Source organism: Capricornis sumatraensis, chromosome 10 (assembly GCF_032405125.1).
Source record: "Capricornis sumatraensis isolate serow.1 chromosome 10, serow.2, whole genome shotgun sequence".
Classification (NCBI taxonomy): Eukaryota; Metazoa; Chordata; class Mammalia; order Artiodactyla; family Bovidae; genus Capricornis; species Capricornis sumatraensis.
Genome location: NC_091078.1, coordinates 37,784,764 through 37,801,646, shown reverse-complemented (window position 1 = coordinate 37,801,646; position 16,883 = coordinate 37,784,764). Strand labels below are relative to the sequence as shown.

Below are 16,883 nucleotides of genomic sequence, written 5' to 3'. Positions count from 1 at the left end.
AATTCCCTTAAAATAGAGTCAAACTTAGCTAGTCATATTTTAGAACAATTATGTGAAATATGATAAATGCAGTATGAAACATGAGCCTACAGATAGAGGAGTCCACCCAGGATGTAAGGAACAGACGACATTGAGCCTTGGAAAATGGCAACCCACTCCAGTATTCTTGTCTGGACAATTCCATGGATAGAGGAGCCTGGCAGGCTACAGTCCATGGGGCTGCAGTCAGACACAACTAAGGAACTGAGCAGGCATTGGGACAGAATCCTGTTGCCTTCTGCTTGTCGCCCTCTGGTGGCCAGAAGCTACCAGGGCCGCACTATCACTTTGTCACCAACAGGGACAGAAAGGATTTGAGCAGGCTAGGTCTCTGGCAGTCAGAATGCATCGCTTACTCCTTCCTGCACCCTCAGAACATATAGGAAGGCCAGGAAGCTGAGTCCTTTTGGACAGCAGTCCCATTAGAGGGAACCCCGCTGGCACCCAGCAAAGGGGCAGATTCCAGGCTCTCTACTTGTGCCCTTGGGTCACTGTCCTGGGAACAATGACATCACCTTCAGGGTGGCTTCACGCCCACCTCGTTACTCAAACAGCAGTGGGGACGTGAGTCAACTGCTGAGTTGTATTTTTAGCTTGCAGTAGGGGGAAAATTTGTTTTGAGGCTTCGTGTTAATTTTGGAATAAGAACTCAGCTCACTGTGCTACCACCCAGAAAAGCTTTGAGCAAATAAACTATAGAATACATCTCCACAAGAGGTACAGCCAGCAGCAATCTGTCCAACAGCCTGCCTGACTGGATACTGAAGGCTCAGATGTGCTGAGGCCCATGGTGGCTTTCTTTTGAGGCCAAGAGCCAAGAAAAATGCCTGGCGGAGCACTCTTGGGGCATGGCTGTAAAAGTCCAAGGCAGATTCTGGATGGGAACATTACTGGGGAAAGGTGCTGCAAGGTTCATTGTGCATCGTGCGAAAGAAAACGTTTTTGAGGTTAAGAGAAGGAGGTGTGAAAATGCTGACTCACAGAGAGCAGAGTGACACACCCAGATCTCTCTCTCATTGCCATGCAAGATCCCCCTCACATCCCTGAGCTGTGATTCGGTCCTGCCATCCTGGCCACTGGCTTGGTCTGCACTGACCACTGCAGACGGAGCAGATTTTCATACCGAGGCCTTCGGCACGAGGCCAACACTAAAATAAAGATCCAGGAGCCGGTGTTGGGGATGGAATTTACCAACCTGTAAAGCACCATGCAGTTCTAAGTCTCTCTGATAATCGTCACCCCTCCTAGAAGTGACGTGTCCTCTAAGATCGTCCCACTCCAAGTCAAGGTGGGGCACCCTCTTATCATCAGGAGTTCAGAGAGCTTGAAAAAAAATATGTAAGGTGCCAGCAGCTGGGCAGAGTGACAGGGGTCACCCTGGGGAAACAGATGGAGATCTGAGCCCAGGATGAGGCCTAACACGCACGCTTCTCTGAGACTTCTCTCGGACTGCTAGGTTAACTGCCCACCACCTGCTGGGTCATCGCCAGAGACTGAAGGGAACTGACACTCATTTCCATCCTGATGGCTGAGCACACTGGCCTGAGAGTCACGCAGACACAGAGGACAGATGTTTGTGGAGCAGGCTACATAGAGGGCCTGCATTATTAAGGCCGTGACTGAGATCACAAGAGTCTGTGGTTCCTGGAAAACAGCAGCAAGTCTGCATCAGGTGGACAGACCAGGAAGAGCAAATGTTCATCTTCAAATGCTGGGGAGGTTGTGGCCACACATGGCGTCAGAGGCTAGTGTTTGAGAGGAGCCCAATCTGGCCCCCATGTCACCCCCTGACTCTGCTTTTCACGTGCCCTGGCTTTCTAGGCTCGGGGGTCATAATGCAACAAGGAGGTGGTAAATCCCAGAGTTGAGGGACAAGGGTTTGGGTCCACTCTCATAAGCTGTTGCATGTTAAGCTAGTTACTTAATGTCTCTGAGCCTTAATGACCTCATTTTAAAATACAGTTGTTGGCGACTTCCTTGGCAGTCTGGTGGTTAAGACTCCACCCTTCCAACGCAGGGGGTACAAGTTCAATCCCTGGTCAGGGTACTAGGAACCCACATGCATGGGGTGAGGCCAAAAAATAAAATAGAACGTTAGGACTCATCTTATAGAATAGTTGTAAGAATAAAATAAAGTGATGCATGCCTGACACAGGAAACCCCATAAATGTTATCTTCTCTCACTGTTGTTATTCTTCTTATTCCTTCTCAAGTAGAGGAGTCTGATGGACCAGCCCACTTCTTTGCGTGATAGTGTCAGAGGCGGACAGACACTTAGGAAGGCAGCTGGGGGCAGCAAAAGCAGCGGGAGAATGAGAGCAAGTAGAATTCTGGAGAAGGAGAGATGGCCCCTGCTAAGCCAGAGGCCACCCAGCTGTGGCAGCAGCTGGATAAAGGCCATGCCACCCCCAGTCCGCATCTCAGAGGGGAGGGCAGATGGCATTCTCAGCTGTTCAGAACCACCCACTGCAGCTAGAGCGTGCAAACCAGGAGGAGTGGAGAAGCAGCAAGGAGGGCAGCTAAGGGATCATCCGAGTGGCCTCAAACCCCAGCAGCATGGTCCTGGGGAGCCTGGACCTTTTTCAAGAGCAAGTCCCGCCTCAGTCTGACCCCAGCTGATGTTTTCCATAATTCACCCCCTTGCAGCCTTTGGTTCAGTGCCAGCCCTGAATGGTAAACCCTAGTGCTGACCTCGACTCCACCTTCTGTTGGGGAGGCTGTCCCCCACCACCCGAGCACAGCTGGGGAAGGGCACAGGGCACACAGAGTGTGGGGGAGCGTGGGGTGGGGGGCTTAGGGCCCAGATCCCTTTCCAGCCTCTGAAACAAGCGGGGTGAGCTAGAGGGTCCGCTAATTCTTCCAGACTCTCTTGGCATCGGTGAGGGCAGTGCAGGACTTGGGAGGGAAAGGGCTGAGGGAAATATCCGTAAAAATTAGCCTGTCCTTTCCCTTTTTTAAACTTCTCCAAACTGTACAAATCTAAAACCCATCACAAACGAGGCTCTGCTTGGCAGAGGGCATGCAGCCCATCACATTTCTAGCGGGAGTGGGAAGCAGCGCTGGTCTGAGAGGCATGCAGCCTCCTGCCTCGTGCCTTCCGTGGTGCCCCTTTCCTCTAGGCCTGACGTCTGAGGGGGAGCAGTGTGCCCGTGGGGGTACGGGTGCATCAGGGAGCTGCTGGAGCCCTGAATCCAGAGCCCTGGGGGTGGGGCAGGCTATAACCACACAGGCAAGACCATCATCCAGAGGTTAAACGGTAACATGCTGGCCTTGGGGTCTCCCACGTCCATGCTTCTTCCTCTTCTCCAGCTGATTTTTCCCAGAGTAGAGATGGCGGTTCCCCTCCTCTTGGTCTCAAAGCCACTGTCAGCCATTTGTCTGGATCCCCAAGTCTTTGTTCAGTGTGACACACTGGGGATGCAACAGGAGAGGGTGAGAAAGCAGGGGTGAGGGGAAGTAGGGATATCCACTTTATTCCATCCTGAGACTCAGCACTCTCCCCCAGGAGGCTGGGATCTAGAACATGAGGACTACGTGAAACCACAGAACACGCAGGACCAGCCTTACTGGAGAGCTCCTCTTACAACAGGAAATAGGCTGGGAAACATTTCCACATGTAAACCAAAAGCCAGATATTTCAGAGTATAAAGTGTGAACTCCACGCTTATTTTTTTTAAAGAGATCTGGCATCGTCAAAGGAATTTCAGGCTTGGGGAAGGATGCTCAGGTCTTCCTCTGAGATCCGTAGTGTATGCTTCAATTCCGCTCTGCTTTCAGGGATATCAGACGCAAGGGAAACCACCAGCTTCCCCTCTGGCATGGAGGTCAGAGCCCAGGTTCAGGGTCGGGAGTCCCAGGGAGCTGCCGATGCCCAGACAGTATGCCCTGGAATCAAGTTGCTTAAACCTGTGACTCATGGAGAGGACCTCCAAGAGGAGAGGCTCTGGATGTGAGCAGCTGCGGGGGTGAGCACTGTCCGCAGTGCCATCTGCCAGAATGAGTTCGCTGGTCTGGACTTGGCAAATGTTGACCGGGAAGCCAGTGGCCACCCACGCTCTCTATTTCTTGCCCCTCCCCTCAGCTCTTCTGCACAGCACAGCTCAGATGGAAGCTTTTAGCTCTTTATGATTTGATCAATAGAGAAAGGAGAATGAGGAGGTCCAAAATCTGCCCTCTAGATCTTCAGGGAAGAATAACCCTGGTTCCCCTTCACTTCCTTAAATTTCATCTTTATGTTTGGAAAGACTCAGGTGCCTTTGGAGATGTGCCATGTCACCTGGAGTGGAGCTGTGTTCTTCCCCGCCCACCCCATTTCCTTCGTTTTCTAGTTGGTTCTCTGTTTACCCAGCTGCCTAGCCAGGTCCAGCTGCCCCGTGCTGCATTTTTGTACTGTGCAGGCCCTCTGGAGCAAAGCCCGCCCTGCCTGCTTTCACTTATCCCCGTTCTCCTGGGGGGGAAGGTCCCTTACTCTTCCTGTTCCTCCTCTTCTTTCTCAATGAAGAGCCGTACACAGTACATGTAGCATTTGAATGTAAAACACACGCATTACGTGATGATGAGTGATAAAAAGTGAAGCAGGAAACCAGAAAGAGCTGGTAGACAGAGCAGGGCTGGCACTTCTCCAAGAAAGGATGACCACCTGCCCTCTCAGGGGCTCCTGTGTGAGGGTGCGTGTGTCTTTACACTGCCTGGGGAATGCACTAAAGCTCAAACTGCTGAGCCCTGACACAGTGCCTTTCACCAACCTAAACACAACATGGTTCATCCCTGCACGAAACCTCACTTCAGATATCAGAGTAGAAATGGCAATGGCTTCAGAGGTGAATCCTACTTTCTATTTATATATAGAAACACTGACTTTGCACTTAAACCTGAAATGTGTATCCCAGCTCTATGACTTTCAGCAAGTTACTGAGATTAAGTGCCCATGTCTATAAAATGAAATAAACTGAAATATCTACCTAGTCTGAGGATTAAATGAGAAAGGACACAGAAAACACTTATCCCCTGATCACTCAGTAAATGTTAGCCACCCGATATTTTTGCAGAGAGCAGAGGTCATTTGAACAGTCTCTGAGAGAGAGAACTCCAGTAAATCCAGTTGTCAGAACTTGCTCCGCCCACGTTTGTCCTGCCTCCAGCAGCCCCTCCCACTTGCCGCCCAGCGACCTTCATGTCGCTCCAGGACCACCTCCGGTTAGAACGGGTACTTACCCAGTGCTAAAGCATTCCTCCTTTAGGAAATGTTATCCCAAGTAAGTTTCTCTCCTGTGCAGTCTGACGATTTGACTTTGCACAACAGGAATGTGTAAAGATTCCACCTGAGGGGTTTGGAGGAGAACAGGGCTGGGGGCGGGGCAGGGGTGGGAGCGGGAGGGCGGGGTGGGGGAGGGGGCAGCTGGAGTGGGGGCCCTCCAGTAGCTGAGGAGAGGAACTGCAGGGCCAGGGTTAAGGCACTGTATGTAGCCCTCATGGGCCAGTGACGCATGCCCGTCCAGAAGGTTCTACGGCTGGTGTATAAGAGAGGGCCACGATCCGTGGTCGTGGTCACTGTGTTGAGATGTGAAATACATAAAAGCAGGACCCTGAGAGGCACCTCCGGAGAGTTGGGAAGGAACTGAGAGGGGGTTGTGAACAGGCCATAGTCGTGAACAGGCCATAATCATGACGGAAGAACCTGTCGTTGCGACTGTGACCACCCCCTCCGGCGGCCCCAGGAGTCGCATGGCCGGCCCTCCCCCGACATGACGCCGAGTCACGCCTCTGCTTCTTGCCGTCAGCCATTTCCGGGCCTCGGGTCACGCCAGGCTTTGCCGAGGGCCCCCTTCCAAGCAGGGACAAACATTCAAACAGGAGAGCAGCCTTTGCGTGGTCTCCGAAGGACTGAAAGGGGGCCCGCGCCCTCCACGGCATCCTGGCAGACATTCCTCCCCCTGTTGGCACGTGGGGGCCCCTCCGATTCCCCGCCGCTGCTCTGACCGCAGTGTCTTCCTTCCCCCCAGATCGTGGCCGCCATCCTCGCCATCGCTGGGATCGTGATGATGACCTACGCGGATGGCTTCCACAGCCACTCCGTCATCGGCATAGCCCTGGTGGTGGGCTCGGCATCCATGTCCGCCCTCTACAAGGTAGGCGCGGGGAGCGGGCCCTCTGGGCTCTCCTGGCCTGGCCGGCTCGGTGCTCTGAGGGAGCCTTGGATGGAGCTGGTGCTCGAAGACGAGCGCCGGGCACAGCGAGCCTGACGCTGCTGGGGACGTGCAGCAGCTCTTGGCTCTGGCTTCCCAGACCTTTCCACCGACGGCCATACATTTGCAGCATTGGGGATAAAAGGGGTAGAAGGATAGGTGGATCGACTGAATCCAGTGAGTGACTTCCTTGTTTGGCCCGACAAGGGAGAATTGGGCTTCCCGGGTGATGCTAGTAATAAAGAACCAGCCTGCCAGTGCAGGAGAGATGAGAGATGTGGGTTCGATCCCTGGGTGGGGAAGATCCCCTGGAGGAGGGGGTAGCAACCCACTCCAGTATTCTTGCCTTATCCCATGGACAGAGGAGCTTGGCGGGCTACATTCCATGGGGTCACAAAAAGTCTGACAGGTCTGAGGAGACTTAGCACCCCTGCACAGAGAAGGATCAGGGGCCCTAACTGCCTGCTTCTGTGTTTGGTCAGATAATTTCCCATCAGATTGGAAATGAAAATTGGAATATCTCCTGCAGCTTTGAAGTCTTTTATCACATGGTTTTTGAGGCCACCAGGACTCAACATGAATCCATGTGCGTTTCAAGTATTGCTTTAGACTGGATAAATAAAAGCACAATTACTATCATATGGAATTATAAAATATTTTTGACAAAATGCTGGGAACCATTGGAGGTGTGTGTGTGCCAACTGCATGTCTCGAGAAGACAATTATTTCCCCCACACTTATCTCTCACCCTCTCTGCTCCAACACACTTCTCAACTGCTCTCCCGCTTTGCCTCCCCTTCTCTTCAGATCCTTAGTCAAGAATGCAAATATTTTCTGGTCTCCATGTTGGGAAACTGACCTGGAAGATTCAATGAAAAATTACATTTTAGCTTTGAGTCTTAACGGCCCTTTGTGGATCCAGATCGTCAGACAGAGAAAATAAACGACTGTAGAAAGTTCTAAGAAAAGGAACTTTTCCAGCATGGGGAGGAACACATTTATGCGTTTGTGAAATGAAATGACTATACCTTTTTTTTTTTTGGCCTTGCCCTGAGGCTTGTGATATCTTAGTTCCCTGACCAGGGATCGAACTTGTACCCCCCCCCTGCACTGGAAGCTCGGAGTCTTAACCACTGGACCACCAGGGAAATCCCAACTGTACCTTCTTATCCTTCATCAGCTCCCTGCCCTTTGCCCTCAGAGAAACACAGCCCATGAGGAATACATCTCACCCAGAGGATGTGATAGTCTAGCCCCATTCGTGACTCCAGAGCCACTACCCAAATACAGAAAATACTTAAATACTCTGCTCTCTTCAATGAGCTGCATGCTAATGGGAAGCAGAGTGGATAGATACTCCATCCACCACGAATACAAATATTCTGATTTAGACTTACATTTCCAACTCCTCCACTGGCTGATCTTCATCCAGACAGGCTGGTGGGCAGAAGGGTAAAAGGACTTGACTTCATTTCCCTTTGCATGCTTCCTGCCCAGAAATGTCCAGAGATACCCCAAAGAGGTGTGAAATGACTGCAAGAGGAAGAAGGAGGAGCAGAGCAGAGGCTGACACTGGACCATCAGTTCTGTAACTGTGAACAATGTAGTAAACTCGGAGGCTGGACGGGGCCTGCTTCCCCTGGGAGCTCAGCTTCCCGCCTTCTCCAGCCACTTTTGTCCCTTTCCTGGCTTTTCATGCATCTGAGATGTGTACACACAGGGGCAAGAAATCCATCGGGAGTGTTCCACTGAAACCCCATGCCATGTCTGGAATGTGGGTGGTGGACTGGAGCAGAGGTAAGCTGTGAGTGTTGTAAAACCTCTCCATTTGGTTTATAGGAAATGTCTTTGTAGCCAGATCCCTTTTTGCGGGGTGGGGCAGTGGTTTTCAAACTGTTCAGGGATAAATGTTAGAGATTCCCAAAAGGAAAGTGTAATTGTGGCTTGCGTCAATCAAGTCTGACTCTTTGCAACCCTATAGACCGTAGCCCTCCAGGCTACGTCCATGGGATTCTCCAGGCATGAATACTGGAGTGGGTTGTCCTGCCCTCCTCCAGGGGATCTTCCCAGCCTGGGGATCAAACCCGGGTCTCTTAGGTCTCCTGTATGGCAGGCGGGTTCTTTACCACCAGCACCACTTGGAAGCCCATGCAATCATGGCAGATACTTCTAATTTAAGTGGCTTTCTCATCTTCAATGCCATGAGGCTGCGATGTGGTGTCATATATACAACACAGAGGATTCAAGCGTGGTGTGAAATCCCATGATTCCTGAAAATGCTCTCTGTGTACCTGAGGAGTAACTCTCCATCGCCACATTACTGAGCATGGAGGAACCCTACTGTCCTTCACTGAAGGCCACGTGAGGTGGGATTTACCATCACATGGCTGTCGGCCCCGTGGTCCAGCCCCAAGCTTACCAAGCGCACTCGCTTCTCCGTGGCAAGTTGGAGTCCGAGGCGACCTGTCACCCCTCCTTCTCTGCTCTCTCCGGCAGGTCCTGTTCAAGCTCCTCCTGGGCAGTGCTAAGTTTGGAGAAGCCGCCTTATTTCTTTCCATTCTGGGTGTGTTTAACATCCTCTTCATCACCTGTATTCCTGTCATCCTCTACTTTACCAAAGTGGAATACTGGAGCTCTTTTGATGACATTCCATGGGGAAACCTTTGTGGATTTTCAGTCCTCTTATTGAGTAAGTGGCGACTACCCTGCCAGAATCCCCAGAAAGCAGGGACTGACAGTGGGATCCGGAAACCCATGCCCTGAAGGAGAAAACCAAGCCTATTATTAGCCTTAAGTTCTCCATGGTTTTCTAGGTCATTGTGTCTCACAAAGGAAGCCTTTGTGATGATGATACTAGCTCTAATTCCAGGACTATGGTCTGCTGCTCTGAACAGTGATCTAGTGCCCAAGGGTAATAATAGTACATTACTTCTAGGGCTGACATGTCCAACTCTTTCCGACCCCATGGACTGCAGCACGCCAGGCTTCCCTGTCCTTCACTATCTCCCCGAGTTTGTGCAAACTCATGTCCATTAAGCCAGTGATGCCATCCAACCATCTCATCCTCTGTCACCCCCCTCTTCTCCTGCCCTCCATCCTTCCCAGAATCAGGGTCTTTTCCAATGAGTTGGCTCTCCACATCTGGTGGCCAAAGTATTGGCTTCAGCTTCAGCATCAGTCCTTCCATTGAATATAGGGCTGGTTAGAAATTGGTAGATTAATACTATAATAGGGAAGAAACTTTTGTATTCTATTACAAGTTTATCACTAAAAGGATGATGCCTACAAGCTTAAATTATACATAATGCTCCCCAAGTAATATGCATTAAGCGAAAATACCTTTGTTTAGCTCACAGGAAATAACCTGACTAAACCTGCTTGTGAATGACTGTAGAGAGGAAGAAATTAACACATCCTCTCTGGAGACTGATGGGAACCAGGAAGTGTTTGACTCTACTCTCTCCCCTTTTAGTATAAAAGGACCCTGAATTCTAACCCAGATTGGATGGTTCTTTGGGACGTGAACTCACAATCTTCTCAGTTTGGCAGCTTTATGGATAAAGTGGTTATTCCTTGCTCCAGAAACTGACCTTTCAATTATTGGCCTGTCGTGCAACAAGCAGTACAAGCTTAGAGTTGGTTAACGATCCACACAGAGCTCTTAGAACACTGCCTGATGATGTCAGTAAACATTATCACTATTAGTGCCATCATCACCATTGCTTCATTATCATCACCATCCTCATCACGAGTAATTGCTGCAAGGCTGGTCCTAGGCAGGGAAGCATCCAAGGAGGAGCCTCACCCATTTCTATCTAAAATGTGCATCCCAAAGCTCCTGATCATAGTCGTCCCAGAATCACTGCCAGCAGCAGAAAAAAGCAAAGTTAGTCAGATAAGTAGGATAGTCCCATCCTCTTTTCTAGTGCCTTCTCACTTAGCTTTTTAAAATTTCTTTCTTCTTCTTCAGAGCTCAGGGAAGAGAAGAGACGTAAGTAATAAGGATGTTTGGCCTTAATCCCTGGTCCTGGAGCCCTTGCAGGAACCCAAGTCCCCTGAGTCAGAATAAAGAGCAAAACCCCCAGACTCCAGCCTCCTCAGAGAAGCTGGGGTTGGATAGGCCAGAAAGGATGGAAAGTCAGAGCTGGTCATGCATAACACCGATCTTTTTATTCTTTATTTCAGCATTCAATATTGTATTAAATTTTGGAATTGCTGTTACATATCCAACTCTGATGTCTCTTGGAATCGTCCTCAGCGTACCTGTGAATGCAGGTAAACTTCTGTGGCTCTCTGTATCTGTTTGTAAACACACACATGCAAGCACACACGTGCACACACATACTCACATATATTCTTGCTTGCCTGGTACAGTGTACAGGTTTAACCTCCTGTATAGAAAGAAACCACTTGGGTAAAATGTTGACGTTTGTGATACAGGCAATATTTTCTTCAGAATGGGTTGATTTTCACATTTAACACCAAGGTACAGAAAGTCTAAAATCATCTTTATTTGAGCCAGCGTGGAGATCAGAGATGAATATCATTAATATTATTAATAAGTAGAGATGAATAGGTAGCAGGAAAAAGCTTTCTAGTTTTCATAAAGAGCTTTCTAGAAGAGAATGTTAGCTCAGGGTATGGCAGGCATGAGATAGAGACATGTCCACAACTAGAGAAGTGTCGACATTGCTCCCGGAGTCCCAGAAGAGAGCCCAACTGCTCAGGACCCCACTCTGTTTTTCACTGGGGACTCACCAGCACACTCAGTCGGTTCTTCTAAAGTGTGCCATCAGCTGCCCCTCACCTCCTTCCCTTTCCTGGCTCATGCTGCTATGAACTTTGGGTTTTCCTCCCAGAATCTCCCTGAGTTATACCCAACCTCCCTGTAGAATCTGTTTGTGAGTCACTTCCCAGAGCACTCACCCCCGTGACCTTGGCACAGCTCCTGCCAAAGCCATCTCCTGACCTGCCCACTTCTGGGTCATTAGAGGACTAGGCTCCCAGGGAATGGCAACCCCAAATCCTGTTCAGTCTGGTGATAATAAGCCTGGAAGCATAGGTAAAACCACAGTCAACTTCCAGAGGTCTTCCTTGCATTGCATTCCACACGGTCTATATATGTCTTACCCTGGTCCCAGACTCCTTGGGCCTGGCACCTGCCCAGAGGGAGGGTGACCAGTCCCCTCTCATAACCTCTGTGGGCCCTTACTTATCCCCTAAAAATGAAGGTTGTCCCTGAGTCATCACCTTGGTTCATAGGAGGACCACATGAAATGATTCATGAGGCAGAACTTCCAAAGGCAGGAAGCCCCTAAACAGCTGGAGAGCTGGTAGAAAAGTGGTCCAGCCTGTCTGTGTCCACACACCACAGGCTTCAGAAAAATAACTCATCAACATACCCCCACTGCATCTTAGTGTTGTCTTTATAGTCACAGAGCAGTCTTGTTTCAGGGAGGCATATTCCAGGTGACCCTTGTATAGAAGCTACTTGAACTGTATCATACAGCCAGTGTGTGAGAGGTTAATCAGAATCCTCTGCAAGGTAAGAAGGTCAGCAGTGTATCAGAGGAAGCAATGACAGTCAGTTCTCCAGGGGAGGAGGAGCAGAGTCGGTGGTTCTCTGACCTGTCAGAGCAGAGTCCTTGCTGGGCTTTCTGACACTCTCTCTAGCATAGCTCACGGGACTGGCTGACTGGCTCTGATGGCTCACTGTAAAGAATCCGCCTGCCATGCAGGAGACCTGGGTTTGGAAGATCCTGGGTCAGGAAGATCCTCTGGAGGAGGAAATGACAACTCACTCCAGTATTCTTGCCTGGAGAATTCTATAGACAGAGGAGCCTAGTGGGCTTCAGTCCATGGGGTCGCAAGGAGTCGGACATGACTGAGCAACTAACACTTTCACTTTCTTTCATTTGTAAATTAACAGGCTGTTGTGCCGGATCTGCCGGTATTAAAAATTAAAGTGTTTCTGAATTTGAGGGAGATAAAAGAGGTGCTTTAATTCCACAAAAGAACTGCTAACAAAATGTTTTTCTCAGGTTTGCCTTTTACCTCTCTGCCCAGCCTCTGGATGGAGGCGAGAAGTGCAGGAAGAAGGGGATGGGGCAAGAGGACTGGAGGAACAGGAAGGGTGATGACAGAGCAGCCCCCTCGTGGGGCAGACGAGGCGGGGTAGGGGGCGCAGAGGGAGGAAGAGCACGCAGCCTTCAAAAGCTGCACGTGCAAGTCAGAAGAAACTCTTTCACAAACTGAGTTTTTCAGAAAAGCAATCTGATTCTCCCTTGTGTGGAGTTCAGTTCAGTTCAGTCACTCAGTCGTGTCCAACTCTTTGCGACCCCATGGACTGCTGCACACCAGGCCTCCCTGTCCATCACCAACTCCCAGAGTTCACTCAAACTCATGTCCATTGAGTTGGTGATGCCATCCAATCATCTCATCCTCTGTCATCTCCTTCTCCTCCTGCCTTCAATCTTTCCCAGCATCAGGGTCTTTTCTAAGGAGTCAATTCTTTGCATCAGGTGGCCAAAGTATTGGAGTTTCAGCTTCAGCATCAGTCCTTCCAATGAATATTCAGGACTGATCTCCTTTAGGATGGACTGGTTGGATCTCCTTGCAGTCCAGGGGACTCTTAAGAGCCTTCTCCAACACAACAGTTCAAAAGCATCAATTCTTCTTTATGCTCAGCTTTCTTTATGGATTCACATCCATTCATGACTACTGGAAAAGTGATAGCTTTGACTAGATGGACCTTTGTCAGCAAAGTAATGTCTCTGCTTTTTAATATGCTGTCTAGGTTGGTCAGAGCTCCTAGGTTGTCATGGAGCAAGTGTCTTTTAATTTCATGGCTGCAGTCACCATCTGCAGTGATTTTGGAGCCCAAGAAAATAAACTCTCTGTTTCCATTGTTTCCCCACCTATTTGCCATGAGGTGATGGGACCAGATGCCATGATCTTAGTTTTTTGAATGCTGAGTTTTAAGCCAGCTTTTTTCACTCTCTTCTTTCACTTTCATCAAGAGGCTCTTTGCTTTCTGCCATAAGGGTAGTATCCTTGGCATGTCTGAGATTATTGATATTTCTCCCAGCAATGTTGATTAAAGCTTGTGCTTCATCCAGCCCAGCATTTTGCATGATGTACTCAGCATATAAGTTAAATAAGCAGGGTGACAGTATATAGCCTTGACGTACTCCTTTCTCAATTTGCAACCAGTCTGTTGTTCCATGTCTGGTTCTAACTGTTGCTTCTTGACCTGCATATAGGTTTCTCAGGAGGCAGGTAAGCTAGTCTGGTATTCCCTTCTCTTTAAGAATTTTCCACAACAGTGATCCACACAGTCAAAGGCTTCATCATAGTCAATCAAGCAAGTGAGATGAGTGCAACTGTACGGTAGTTTGGACATTCTTTGGCATTGCCTTCCTTTGGGATTGGAATGAAAACTGACTTTTTCCAGTCCTGTGGCCACAGCTGAGTTTCCAAATTTGCTGGCATATCGAGTGCAGCATTTTCACAGCATCATCTTTCAGGATTTGATATAGTTCAGCTGGAATTCCATCACCTCCACTAGCTTTGTTCATAGTGATGCTTCCTAAGGCCCACTTGATTTTGCATTCCAGGATATCTGGCTCTAGGTGAATGATCACACCATCGTGATTATCTGGTCATTAAAATCTTTTTTGTACAGTTCTTCTGTGTATTCTTGCCACCTCTTCGTAATATCTTCTGCTTCTGTTAGGTCCTTACCATTTCTGTCTTTTATTGTGCCCATCTTTGCATGAAATGTTCCCTTGGTATCTCTAATTTTCTTGACGAGATCTCTAGTGTTTCCCATTCTATTGTTTTCATCGATTTCTTTTCATTGGAAAATATGCAAAAATTGCATTGGAAATATGCTAAGGAAGGCTTTCTTATCTCTCCTTGCTATTCTTTGGAACTCTACATTCAGATGGGTATATCTTTCCTTTCCTCCTTTGCCTTCCACTTCTCTTCTTTTCTCAGCTATTTGTAAGGCCTCCTCAGACAACCATTTTATGTGGAGACCTGCCTCCAAATTTGCTTTGTTTGATTTAGTTAAGAAAAGAGAAAAATAAAGCAGAAAAAGGAAAGGAAAACCAACTTTGGAACACTTTTGATCTTTAGTTATGAAGAGAATGATGATCCAGATTCATATGAACTGATGTGAATCCTGTTCTCATTTTGTTCCCTCACCTCATCGGTCAGAAATGAGCTTCTGGCCTTTAATAAATGTTCATAATCAGCGATGACATAGGTGGCATTAGAGCCTCATGCTAATAATACCCTGGAGTGGAGTAAAGGTTTGTATCTATTACTTTAAAAGAACCAGGTTGAGTTTGGTCTTTAGAACATAAAACTATGGGACCTCCCTGGCCGTCCAGTGGTTAAGACTCTGCACTTCCAGCGCAGGGGCCACGGGTTTGATCCCTGGTTGGGGAGCTGGGATCCCACATGCCATGGGGTGCAGCCAGAAATATAAAAATGAATAAAATCTTTTTAAAATGTAAAAAGCACCAGGAATAGAAAGAAGGCAATAACATTTTAATTGTCCTGGCACCCCAGAGGTGGCCACAGTCAATTTTGGTATATACTGGATTGGCTGAAAGTTCACTGGGGTTTTTCCAGGAGAGCGTGTGAGAAACCCAAATGAACTTTTTGGCCAACCAGTATCTATACAGGGCTTCCCAGGTGGCATTAGTGGTTAAAAAAAAAAAACAAAAAAACACCCACCTGCCAATGCAGGGTATGCAAGAAACACGAGTTCAATCCCTGGGTCAGGAAGATCCCCTGGAGTAGTAAGTGGCAACCCACTCCAGCATTCTTGCCTGGAGGATTCCATGGATAGAGGAGCTTGGACAGTTACAGTCCAGGGGGCGGCAAAGAGTCAGACACGCTGAGCAACTGAGCAACTGAGCACACACACGTCTCTAAGTGTCCCTTGGGTTTTGTTTTGTCTCTCAGCCAAATCGATGTCCGAACTAAGGTGCCAGGTCAAGTCAGTTTGGGAAAGTGAAACATGGTGCAAGGCCTCCCGCCAGCCAGCATTTCTAAAGCTAAGGGGGGTTTGCTGGAGGCAGCTCTGCCTGCCTGGTCAAGGGAGCGCAGCGTCCACCCCGCAGAAAGGGCTGCCCCAGGCCCTGGCCTGGCGGGGGTCCCCCACCTCCTGATTGCCCAGGCCTGTCGGCCCCTGGGTAACTTCCGTTCTCTGTTTCCTGCAGTGGTTGATCACTACACCAGTAAGATCGTTTTCAACAGCGTCCGGGTAATTGCCATCATCATCATCGGCCTGGGCTTCCTCCTCCTCCTCCTGCCTGAGGAGTGGGACGTCTGGTTGATTAAGCTGCTCACTCGCCTCAAAGTGCGGAAGAAGGAGGAGGCGGCTGAGGGTGGAGCGGACCTGGGCTTGGGGCTTCAAAGCAAGAGCAGAAGGGCCCGGCCCTCCTTCGCCCGCTGACCATCTGCCCTAGGACTCTGCGGCAACCGCTCACGAGGAGGGTTCGGAATCTCTTCCTGGCAGTGGGAACCTCAGTGAGGTGTACATACCTGTACAGTTTTGGTAATCTGCGGTAAGTTATATGGTATTTATTGGCATGTCCAACTTGCTTGCACTTTTTTCACATCAGATCTTTCACTCAAGGGTACTGATTCAATACGGGAGAGAAGAGAAGAACCTCTCCGCTCTTTTTACATGAATGTAAAGCAGCTTAAAATGATTGCCTAGATTGCTTGAGATGACCGGTGTTCTCGACATGGCAGGGCAGATGTTTCAAATCTTTGCAACTGAAAATTACATTGCACACTGTGATTATTTCTCAGCGATGGTAGGTCATATTTTGTTTTATACCAGAGCTGCACTCTTAATTTTAAGGGATTTCAATGAACCAAAAGATCACTCTGAGTTAACTGGGATAAATGGATTTCTGGATGGGTGGGTAGATGGGATGTGAAGAGCTGGAGCAGAAAAGGAAAATGGACTTGGAAAACCATCGACTGTGGCTAACCTGGGGGTGGTGATTAGAGGAGGACAGGCCAAGCTGGGTAACAGAAAGGGGAAGTTAAGTCTTAGCCCCAGCTGGCTTGCCCTCACATGTCTGTGTAAGATCGTGCAAGAGAAATTACAGTGCCTTCTACAGAACTTTTGTCTTTACCTATGTGAAGCGAGGTGACATTATAAGTCACTGGCGCCGTCTTATCATTTAGATGTAGAAATCTTTAGAAACAAACAAAATACTATATATATGTCTGTATGTACAAAAATGGCAAAGCTGATGACCAGTGTCACAGAACGCAGGTCACGGTGTGTATATGAGGCAGAGTCCGCAGAAGATGAATCGCTGGTTGCTTTTACTTCCTAAGACCGAAAAATTATTTACTGAGTCTGCAAACCTTTTTATGAAACTTTTAAGCACCAGGCTGTTTACTTCCACATTATAGGTCTGCCAGAAAATTCTATCTGTGATAGATCTGTAAAGAGGGATGAGGGGGTTAGAGTTTACTATTTTTGAAGTTTACATTGTTACATATCGAAATGGAAACCTTATTTTGAAATGTTGTCATAACCCAATGGTGCACTCTGTAACCATGGAGTCTTTTGTTTCCTAGGGGAAAGGAGTACTCATGACCTAAACTTTTTAGCAAATTATT

At 48.6% G+C, this 16,883-nt stretch overlaps 1 protein-coding gene across 2 annotated transcripts in view; it reads left to right on the top strand.

The window, feature by feature from the left end:
• The window catches only part of SLC35F3 (solute carrier family 35 member F3), a 425,569-nt gene extending 409,876 nt beyond the window's left edge, over positions 1 to 15,693 (top strand). For both annotated transcript variants that reach the window (XM_068982683.1, XM_068982684.1), the window contains 4 exons: positions 6,042 to 6,167; positions 8,721 to 8,913; positions 10,410 to 10,499; positions 15,458 to 15,693. In XM_068982683.1, the coding sequence (XP_068838784.1) occupies positions 6,042 to 6,167; positions 8,721 to 8,913; positions 10,410 to 10,499; positions 15,458 to 15,693 (645 nt within the window). The remainder of the gene's footprint in view (positions 1 to 6,041; positions 6,168 to 8,720; positions 8,914 to 10,409; positions 10,500 to 15,457) is intronic.
• The last annotated feature ends 1,190 nt before the right edge of the window (positions 15,694 to 16,883 follow it).